The following is a 12079-nucleotide window of genomic DNA, read 5'->3' on the forward strand; positions in this document are numbered from 1 at the left end:
GCCTAAACAGCTCCAGGCAATATGCTAACGCAACTGGGTACCTTTCCACAGGTCCGAAACCGCATGCCCTCAAGCCCAGCCCGTGTTGGAAGCGTCTGTTGAAACGACAACAAGACTGGACGCCTGTCCTAGAGACACTCAGGCCTGTAGGAACGAGGGCTCGCTCCAAGGGCTGAGGGCGCGGTGACAGCGCAGTAACAGAGACTCAGTGTGCGCGCACGTGCCATGCGCATCCGGGGACTCGATCCTGAAGCCAGTGCTGAAGTGGTCTTATATAGAGTAATCCGAGCGGGGAGAAGCGGCTGCAGATGCCATATGCCCCAGGAGCCTCTGAATAGTTTTAGTGGGACCACTATTTTACTGTCGAGCTCTCTCAGACAGTACAGCATCAGCTGAGCGCGCTCTCCGGAGAGACGGGCTGCCATGGTGACCGAGTCCAGCTCCAGCCCGAGAGAAGAGATCCTCTGCACGAGGGCGAGTTTGCTTTTTTCTTGGTTAACCTAAAACCCCAACAGGTGGAAGTGCCGGAGCACTTTGTCTCTGTGCATAATCAATTGCTCAGAGAGTAGGCAAAAATCAGCCAGTCGTTCGAGATAATTGAGTATGCGGATGCCCGCGAGCTGAAGGGGCGCTAAGGCACCCTCCGCGGGCTTGGTGAGGAACCGCGGAGACAGAGAGAGCCCGAAGGGGAGGACTTTGTATTGCCAAGCTCAACCTTCAACGCAAACCGCAGAACTGACAGTGGCGGGGAAGAGTGGAGACATGGAAATACGCGTCCTTCAGGTCTAATGATGCAGACCAACCCAGAGGACGAACGCACCGGAGGATGCGCTTCTGCGTGAGCATTCTGAACGGCAGCTTGTGCAGATAGCGGTTCAAAACGCACAGATCTAGGATTGGCCGTGACCCACCGCTCTTTTGGGCACGATGAAGTGTGGGCTGTAAAACCCGCTCTCCATCTCGGCTAGAGGGAGCGGCTCGATTGCATCCTTCGCCAGGAGGACAGCAATCTCCTCTCGCAAGACAGGGGCGGACAGGGGGCTGACCCTGGTGAATACACACCCGTGCACTTGGGGAGCCCTTTCGCGAACAGAATCGCATAGCTGAGTCTGATTGTGCGTATGAGCCACCACAGAGGGCTGGCCCGCGCTAACCAGGCAGGCAGAGCTTTCGCTAATGGACTCATCGCTATAATCGCTGACGTACCAGCAGTGGGGCAGCGCGGAGTGGGTGTGCTAATTCGGGAAGCACGCGGGTCCCACAGAAGAGCTGGAGGTAAGAGATTCGCTCTCACTCCGCAACCGAGCTCCGGAGGGGAGGCTTGAGGGGTGGGAGAAAGGAGCTGGTAGGTGGCTATCGCATGCAAGGCGGAAGCAGCCAGGCCCGCAGCCTTGTTAGCTCTAGCTCCGAGAGAGGCAGATAACTTACAGGCTTTGGATGGGAGACGAGGCAGACCCCGCCAAGAAGAGGCGCCACGTGGACAAAGATTGACCGCAATCGTGCTCTCAACCTGAGGAATCGCCACATACTCCCTGGTCGCTTCACTGTCAAGAGTGGTGAGGGTGGAGGGACACGCAGCACGAGCAAAAAAAAAGTGCCCTTCAAGACCGCGTGAGCCTAGTGTGTACCTCCGGGAAGAAGGGGAAGAGAGGCTTTGAAGGCTTTGCCCTCTGGTCCTCTACGTAGCCCCCATCTAGTCGGTCCAGCCGCGGAGCTGGGGGATTAACCATCTCCAACCCACGGCCGAAGCAGCCCGGGAAAGCACGGCTAACATGTCCTTTTCAGGATCCGTTTTGACAGCGCTCACCTGCCCGGAGGGGGCGAGCGGGTCTGGATCATCATCAGACAATGAAAGCCCACCCCCCGATGTCGCGGTGGACATCTGGTCTCCAGTGTCATCGAGCGTAAGGGCTACCATCTGTTAGACGGATCGCTTCCCCCGCCCGAAGCTTGGATAGAGTGCTTGGAGGAGCGGGAGGTCTACTGCGCAACAGTCATGGCATCGCAATGACATTATGAACTGCCCGCGAGCACCGCATTAACATGCTGGATCCCCCAGGCATGCAACGCAGTGCCCGTGCCCATCATCCGAGGACAGGAAACCACCGCATCCAGAAACGCACAGTCGGAGCGCCATCCTGAAAAGGACGTGCTGAACGACTGTGTTGCTCTCTTTGTGATGTTGCAACTTTATACACACCGCTCTGGAGGACTGGACCCAAAGAACGCCAGGCAAGGGAGAAACCCAGCTCGACCGTCTGCCGCTGCGTGTACACACTCTGGACCGGGAGAATGCTCTCGTTCGCTCGGAATCGCTTGATCACAGCAGGAGGAACCCTCATCGACTCGATCAGAAAGTCTCTGAAGCGAAAAGGATGGCGTCTGCTTGCTCTACGTGTGCTTATATGCTAGGTTAATTAGCATTAAAGCACACCTGTGCAAGCGTACGCTGCCAATTCATTGGCATTCATTAGCCCGTTCAATACTCTTTCAGACAAGCGGCTTCTGAACCGAATACGTGGATACGGCACAGCTTAATCGCATAACTAAAATCACCTGGTTTTACATGTCTGGAGGTCTCTTTTATGCGTCTCTCTTCCGTCGTGATGAAAACTACTCTTGATGTCCTTTGATGCGTGGAGTTTGTAATGCAGTTCGGACGAACACGATCGCAAACTTTAAACTGAATTTACTTTGCCGGAAAATAAAGAAAACGTGGCGGGAAAGTCCATGCGGCTGTGAAGAGCCGTGTGGCCCTTAAAAGGACCACCGTCAATGATGTTCCTTTTTGGGACGTTCTCTTTCTGCCCAGATGTTTGGGAGGGCAGAATGAGTTATACCTGCGGGTCACGTGACGACCCGTACAGCATTCTGACCAATGATTTCAGGGGAAAGTTTGCGCACGAACCTTCCTTTGTCTCTGGGCTGCTCGTATGCAAATTTGAGCGTCCGCCTAAAGCATGCGGACAGGCATTTAATACAGGGCTTTAAAGAATAAAGCAATGCGAGTTATGGTCTCGATCTATGCATCATGTGTTGTAAAATGTCAGCAGAAACCCATCGGTACCAAACATGGGGGGGTTGAGAGTACATCAACATAATTTTTCATATCCTTACAATATTTATGCTTTACAAAGGCCTAAATGGAACATGCATACAGGTTATAAGAGATGTTACACAGGTAAGAAAAGTCAGAAATGAGATACAAAGTTTACAAAACATAACACATTGGTTTTGTGCTGGTTCTGGATTTGATGAGTTCATTTTCTTTCTTATCTTATCTGTCATGTTCTTTTGAAGTAGGCAGAGAGTGGTTTTGTGAAGTCTCCCAGACTTGTTAACATGTCACCACGGATTACTAAGCCAGACTTTTCGTCGCCAAGTGATTTTATTGTCCTGGCGATTCACCCAAATTGTTTTCTGGAATGTTAAATGGAATGTTTATCTCCAGAATGCAGGTTACAATATGTTACAATGTGTATAGTGTTTACATTTTTGATAGCTTCAAGTTGCTCTTTTGGTGTAAAGGTTTGAGTTTTGAAGTGAGAGGGTGTGGTTGTGTTTATGTAGCTTTAGAAAAGGATGTTGTGTTTAGACATTGGAGAGCATGAAGGAATTGTTTGTGATATGTGTTTTAGCATTTGAGAAAAACTGTAATGATATTGTCTAGCGGTAGTATATATAGTGTGAAATTAAGGGACCAAGAATGGAGCTTGTGGTACCCCACAGTGTACTTTTGATCTGTATGATGCCGCTTCTGATACAAATTAATAACGTTCAGATAGATAAGACCTGAACCAGGCCAATGCAGTTCCTGTAATACCAACATAATTTTCAAAGCTATCATGAAGAATATTATGATCGATTGTATCAAATGCAGCACTGAGGTGCAATAACACTAAGAGAGAAATGCAACTAAGATCGGATGGAAGAAAGAGGTCATTTGTAACTTTAAGGAGTGCTGTTTCTGTTCTATGAAATGCTCTAATCCAGATTTTTTTTTTTAATAAATATTGTCTCTTTGTATGAAGGAACATATTTGAGCATATACATCTTTTACTAGTATCTTTGATAGAAAAGGCAGGTTTTAACTGGTTGTATAATTTACCAGTTCTTGGGGATCAAGCTGTGTTTTTTAATAAGTTGCTTACTGACAGCTAGTTTACAGGTTTTTGGAACATATCCTAAAAATAGAGATGAATTCAAAACATTAAGAACAGGTTCAGAAACTTCTTAAAACAATTGTTTTAATAATTTGGTCAGTATAGGATCTAGCATAGACGTTGTTAATTTGGACGAATTGATCAGTTTAGACAGTTCTTCCTCCCCTACTGTTAAAAAAAAAGGTTTATTCATTTATGGTCTAAAGTGCTCTAATTGGGACGATACTGTAGGAGGTAGATTAATGTTGCTTATTTTATTTCTGATATCATCAATCTTGCATATGAAAAAAGTCATAAAGTCAATTCTACTGTGTTGAGAAATGTATGTTGATGATTTATTTTTGTCAGATTGGCTACTGTGCTGAACAGGACCCTAGAGTTGTGTTTATTTTGTTCTATTAAAGTTGAAAAATAAGCAGATCTGGCAGACTTTAAAGTTTTTTTAAAGTTAAGTGCACTTTTATTTCCAGGCCAGACGAAAAACCTCTAGCTTTGATTTCTTCCATCTACATTCCATTTTCTGGGCTGCTTTCTTACTTCACAAAACTGAAGTACTGTATGAACTAAAAATGCATAATTTCAAACAAAATACGTCCAAAGCAATGTTCTATTTGAATTTTTTTTTCTGGCAGAATGAAACCAAATTGAACTTTTGGGGAGTTAGTTTTAGCTTCTAAAAACCTTTAAGCTGCCATTGGGTAAATGGTGGGTGTGTTCTGGAAATCTGCCTTCTTTGACCTGCGATTTTGATTTCTTTCTCAACCCATGGGGGTCCAACAGTAGAACAACATCCAAAATAATACTAGCTGCATGAATGCCCTGGAGAGCTGAATAGCAGACCTGGGGCCTAATGTAAGAAGACTTGCATTGAAATCATACTAAAACATTGTGTATGCACAAAGCTGCAAATGTGCGTACGGAGTAAAAAAAAAAAATCAGATGTATGAAACACTGCGTACGCCGAATCACACGCATATTCTCTTTGCCCGAATAAACGTGAAACTAAGCGCACGTGCACGAAACCCTTCCCTGCCCCCTATCCTATTTGAATATGCTAATTACTATACTTTGGCAAAACCCAATGAAAAAGCAAATGCAAAAAGAGAAACTTTTAACAGAATGTGACTTGGAGGTGCTGCTTTCGGAGGTAGACCGGAGAAAAACGGTGTTTTGCAAGTTTGTCCTTGGAATTAATAACAAAAGAAAAAAATTGAGTGGGAGAGTTTAGCTGATGCGGTTAACCCAGTTGGGTCTGAACATCGCACTGAGTGGATTAAAAAAGAAATAGTGCGATGTAAAGCTGTAAAATTTTGTGGTGTCAGTGGCGCAGCTCGTAAAACACATGGCATCATGTTTTGACACAAAGCATAAATTCGGTTCAAATCCAGTGTCTGATGAACTCATTCTTCTTTTTTCCCCACTACATATCAGATTATGCCTATACTCTTCATTCCGAGGAAGACAAGTAGGAATCATTAATAAGTATGTCCATCATATTTTATTTGCACATTTATTAAATGGAAATGTTTCTGATTCACGTATGCAAATACATCTTCAGATAGTGCCTTTATAGCAATGTGTTTGCAATAGATCGCTCCGATTACATTGGGCGCCTGCTGCAAATTGCGCTTTAATGTTTGGCTGGTCAACTACATGGTATGGAAACCTTATATACCTGCTAGAGCTAGCAGGCGAGCTAGAGTATTTTTGCTCAGTACACGTGGAGATGATCAATAATGTTGAGGAAATGGGAAACACTCTCAACGGAACTCAGGTACATGTTTTTCTGAACATGGGCCCGGAAGTTACCAAACTGCTCTCAGCTTTCAGCCCACTGAAAAGAAAAATCCGGGAAGCCAAGATTACGCACAGCCTATTTGAATCAGCTAGAAATTCTATCATGATTGATGGCTTTAGACATTCCTTTGACTCCCTATGATATACCGAAAAATTATTCAACCAGAAGAAAATGTGTTAAAGCATTATAATGAAAAGTAGTCTCAGGTGTGTGTGTGTGTGTGTGTGTGTGTGTGTGTGTGTGTGTGTGTGTGTGTGTGTGTGTGTGTGTGTGTGTGTGTGTATAAATATATATATATATATATATATATATATATATATATATATATATATATATATATATATATATATATATATATTATTCTCTATTATTATTTTTTTTTTTTGTAGTAGGAGCTTTAATCTTAGATGGATGATCAACCCTGTTAATAATGCTATCGTCATTGGTTATTATGCCGTGTTAAAATTTAACAATTAAGGTTCAGCGGCCTAAAATACACAAAAACCTAAAAGGGGAGCAGAGAGAATTCTGTTTAGCTTTGTTTTAATTTTTCTCCTCAAGCTGTGAAAGCAACAGCAACAGTTTTTTTGCTGGTAGATTTGTTATTCCCATTCAGTGTTTTCATTTTTTTTTTTTTTTTTCAAAATTCAACTTTTTCTTGAAATTAGATGACTGATAAGCTTTTAGATGAACCCATAACTTTGCAAGAGGTTAATTTTGCAATAAATAGCCTACAATCTTCTAGTCACCTTGCCCAGATGGGTACACACCAGAATGTTATAAGATGTTTTTCGCAGAGGTTTACCCATTTCTCATAGATGTCTTTAATGAATAATTAGAGAAAGATCTTCCAGACACATTTTACCAAGCATCAATTTCTTTAATATATAAAAGAGAAAAAGATTTTGACTTGATCCAGCATCATATCCTATCAATCAAACTCTCAGTCTGAAACACTAATTTCGCTGGATGCTAAGAAGCACTTCGACAGGGTCAAATGGGATTATCTCTTCTCGACCCTATTAAGGTTTGGTTTTAGTACAACGTTTATCAAAACTCCTCTGTGTCATGCAGACAAATAAGCTTAGATCTGACTATTTAGGTTAAGTCGCTCTACTAGACAGGGTTGCCCATTATTCCCAATGCTTTTTGCATTGGCAATTAAACTACTGGCCATCTGTCTATGACCTCTAACTGATTAGAGTGGTATCATTCAACTTGGAGGGGAGCATAAAGTATCATTATATGCCAATGATTTATTATTCTATATCACTAACCCATTGAAATATATACCTGCAATAATTTCTGTGTTAAAGAAATTTGGGGACATTTCAGGATGTAAACTTAATTTGGAGAAGAGTATACTATTTCCAATAAATAACTATACAAATAAATAGTATTTCCAATAAATAATTTAGCTGATCAACAATCTTTTTGAATTTCTACCTATTTAGGCTTCAACTAAGTTTAAATATTTAGGATTAAAAATCACTAAAATGTATTTGGAGCTATACAAAAAGAACCTTCTAGTGTTACTTGATCAAATATCACAGGATCTAGAGATGGTCTCATATAAATATATCATTAACAGGAAGAATTAACAATATAAAATGGCCATCCTTCAGAGTTTTTTTTTTCATAGGCTTGATAAAATAATTTCAGAGATTGTTTGGAAAAAAAAAAATATGCCTAGAATAAGAAAGTCATTTTTGTAGAGACCAAAATCAAATGGGGGAATGGGTCCACCAAACTTTCAGGTGGGCAAGTAATATAAAGATGATGGCTTACTGAATACAAAAACAATACCAATTATGGGTAAACATAGAAGAAACACCTTTACCATTTTCACATTTACCTATACATCCTGATCTAATTAACAACCCAGTAGTTTCACATATTCTGCTTCTTTATTTAGGATAAGACAAATACACACAGATGTCTGTTTAACAGCAGATAAATGTAAACAACAGCACTCACTCAAAGTTGGGTAGCAGTAATACGTAAATGAGAAAACTAGCTATGGTCTGGGCAGGAAGCATAGAATCACACAGGGTTCCCGCGGGTCCTTAAAAAATCTTAAAATGTCTTAAATTAAAATCTGGAAAATTAAGGTCTTAAATTGTCTTAAATTTTACCGTAAAGTGGGTGTAGGTATTAAATTTTCAGCCGGTGTTCTTAATGACGATAGGGAAGCACAGTGGTCCACAGTAAAACATCTAATAGTTGATTAATTTAGTATGTGTGAAACAGGAGAGAAATGACAGTCTCTGTGATTTATTAGTTTATTACGGTAGGTCGGCTACAGACGCTTGTATGCGTTTGTTGATGTGAGGTTCAAAATGCAAAGATGGGAAAGTGTAAATTTAACGATGTGGCAATGAAGCAATATGTAAATTCAGCAAAAAGACCTTTTCGTTAGGGATTATGAGGCTCAAACCCGCCGAGTCGCACATGAAAGGAGGAAAGCAGCCGCGGGACGTTGCTGCAGCTAGTCATAGCGGATCCAGGTAAATCCTTGAATTGTTTGCAGCTCAACCTAACAATGTTACTAGTTCAGACTAGAGCTGAAGATCTTTGCTGGGTTCGGACTTTATTTCTATCATTTTAGACGGGGTCATGCAAGGCTTGGGCTTGCGCAGTAAATAAACAGTCATGTGGTGCATTTCGATTAGCGTGAGGAAGTAATCAAATTGTTTGTTACAACATTGAAATCCATCCCTGCAAAGGTATAATAAATTATGACAGAGATGTCAAAAAGAGCGAATTTTGTCAGCGGTCAGGCCAGCCACCTGTTTAATTCGAACAGTCATTCTAGCCGCCAAAGTATTTCGGCGGTCGCTTATACACTGTGTATTACGGTAGAGCACTAAGGAGCAGTGTCCAGCGAGCTGACAGGGAAGATGATTAGGTCACTCGCTGCATTGAAACCGCTGTCATGGAAAATGAAATGAACCGCCAACTTATCCAGCAAGTTTTTACGCAGCGAATGCCCTTCCAGCCACAACCCATCTCTGGGAAACATCCACACACACATTCACACACATACACTTTCACACACACACTCATACACTACGGACAATTTAGCCTACCCAATTCACCTGTACCACATGTGTTTGGACTGTGGGGGAAACCAGAGCACCCGGAGGAAACCCACACAAACGCAGGGAGAACATGTAAGCTCCATACAAAAACGCCAACTGAGCCAAGGCTCGGCCCAGCGACCTTCTTGCTGTGAGGCAACAGCACTACCTACTGCGCCTTATTTTTATTGGTGCGTTGGCCAATTTAAAGGTTAAGTGTATGTACCCAGGCCTATTTAGAGTGTTGAGATGTTAAGATGTTACAGAGGGCTTATTTTATTTTTATGTTCCAACTTGGCCTGTAGTCTATGTTATGAATAAGTAATGTTAACGCATATAAACGACTCATTCATGAAAAAAAGACAAAAGAGCTGTGTGCATGTGCACATTTGGATAATGTCCAAAATGATCATCTTGCTGGGAAAATATTTTTGTAACATTCTCAAAAATAGCTTAAAAGCTAATAGAGCCAGATCCCTGTATTGCAGTTCTAGCCATTACTGATTTTGAGATAAGTAAAAGCAATACAGAACAAAATATAGTTCCATTTGTTTGTCTACAAGCACAAAGGTTAATATTACTAATCTGGAAACCTGCTCCTAAATATATATACATCTAATGAGGGATGCAATGAAACATTTGGAACGGGAGAAAATCAGATTCTACCTAAAAAAGGAAAAAGACAAATTTTATAAAATCTGGCAACCTTTTATGGATAATTTTTTTAAACATAAATTCTGCAAGAAATAGGTAAATTGAAGAGGATTAGACTAATTTAGATTAAATAAAAGGTCAGCATTTAAAAAATATATTTATTTTTTATTTGTTTTCTTTTTGTGTTTATTATTATAATTTTAAATTTTTATTGTATTAATCTATTATGACTATACGTCTGTTTTGTTTGTATATTGCTGGTTGGACTGCATTTGTAAGTTGTATTTGAATGTGTAAAAAACAATAAAGAAAATTTATTTTTTTTAAATGTTGCTATAATTAGCAGATGTATTAGAATACAAAGTTGCTTTTATGACAAAAAACTCAATTGTTTGTTTGAGGGTCCAGTGAAAATTTTGAAAGGATTTATTCCCCACTAGTCAGGCCTTAGTTTTCAGTTTGTATAAATTTATAACATGATTTATTTGTTGTATGCAACACTGAATTGTTAGCAGCTATTGCTTAAAATTATTCTAAAATGCTCATTTGGCTTCTGATTTTTCTAACACAATCAATTGATTTGATGAGCATTTTTATTTAAATTACTAGATTTCTTTTACAGTCACATTCTAAAGTTTTAGTCAAAGTAACAGCATTGTAAAGTAATTCTTGAAATCATTCTTTTTGTAGGCCTGTGAAGGTGTATACTAAGGCTGATGGGAAAGTCTGTATCCATCCAAAATCCGTCAATGCAGAGGAAACTCAGTTTCAATACAAGTGGCTTGTCTATCACCTGAAGATGAAAACCACCAGTGTACGTACCTCTTGCTTAAACATTTAAAGCATACTGTATATGATGACATATATTTTTATGAATAGAGTGAGGTTCCAGCTTTGGCTATCAAAGTTTTCCCTAATATACTCGCACACATACACTCATGCTGTATCCATTCACTTATTTCACATACATAATTTTATAAAACAATTCTGTTTACTTGGAAAGAGATATGTCTGTTTGTTCACATCAAGGTCCTGATGAACGTTCAACCATTTTTGACAAATTTACCTAAACCCAGGAATGTTGGCTAATCTGAAATTAAGCTTACTACCTTATTTGCTACATGTATGTTGTATGACTTTGCGGAAAAATCATATATACAGTTTTATTCAAAAGTTTGGACATCCCTCTGTAGCTGCAAAATTATGTGCTCTTTCTTTTATAAAAGAAGATCAGTGATATGCCCTTTGGTTTTTAGGTAAGTGGTAAAGTGATTATCTGGCAATATCTGTGAATGGCTTGGCTATATTCATATTAGACACAACAGGCCGATATGTAAACTCCAATGCCATGACAAAATGCAGATTTTGTTTCTTTTCTTATTGTTGCCATTATTAGGGACCGAGCACCGAACGGTGCAAGGCCCTATTGGAATAGCTCCGTTTCTTATTATTATTCTTCCGACTTCTTCCGCAGAATGAATTGCGATTTTGCGGGGTTAAACATGCCCGAAAACTCACAAAACGTTGCACACGCCTCAGAAGTGGTGAACATTTACGTTTGTTATGGGTTTCGGAAGTAGGCGTGGCAAAATGACTCAACAGCACCACCTAGAAAAATTAAACTGACGAGCCCCCGATCTACGAATCACATGCCAAAACATACGAAAAAGTCACTTGGAGCCATATCTCAAATTCAACAGGAAGTCGCGTGGCGTTTTTGCGTAATTTAACGAACTCCTCCTAGGGATTTTATCCGATCGACACCAAAATTGGGTTTTGTCATCTAAAGGCCTTGGCGATGTTAAATTCCGAAGCTTTTGAGTTTTCGTTGATGGGCGTGTCTGTGGCGGCCTCAAAAACTTTGACTATTCGCCACAAAACAGGAAGTCGTTAGAACTCAGGCATGCAATATCCAATCTGCCTCGAAATTCCTGACCTAAACACGTTTACATGCCAATATCCAGATACAGTTATAGCGCCACCTGCTGGCCACAGGAAATGTCATGATTTACACTGTAACAAACTTCTCCCACAAATTTTATCGTATCAGCATCGTATCATCTAGAGTTTTTGCAGAGGGGCGTGTCCGTGGCAGCATGACAAACCTCAACGCTTCGCCATGGAGCAGGAAGTCCTTATAACTCAACCACACAATGTCCGATCTGCCTGAAACTTCACATGGTTGATAAAAGTCCTCTCCTGAACACATCCACATAACAATTTAGAGTCAGTCATAGCGCCACCTGCTGGCAGAAGGTAGTTTGGCTTATAACTCAGCCACACAATGTCTGATCTGCCTGAAACTTCACATGGTTGATTAAAATCCTCTCATGAAGACATCTACATGCCAATAGAGTCACAGTCATAGCGCCTCCTGCTGGTAA

General features: G+C 40.9%; 1 protein-coding gene across 3 annotated transcripts in view; it reads left to right on the top strand.

The window, feature by feature from the left end:
- Positions 1-12079, top strand: part of dhx36 (DEAH (Asp-Glu-Ala-His) box polypeptide 36) — a 237055-nt gene that overhangs the window by 208807 nt on the left and 16169 nt on the right. For all 3 annotated transcript variants that reach the window (XM_073929461.1, XM_005159207.6, NM_001128544.2), the window contains 1 exon segment: positions 10386-10509. In XM_073929461.1, the coding sequence (XP_073785562.1) occupies positions 10386-10509 (124 nt within the window).

Source organism: Danio rerio, chromosome 18 (assembly GCF_049306965.1).
Source record: "Danio rerio strain Tuebingen ecotype United States chromosome 18, GRCz12tu, whole genome shotgun sequence".
NCBI lineage: Eukaryota > Metazoa > Chordata > Actinopteri > Cypriniformes > Danionidae > Danio > Danio rerio.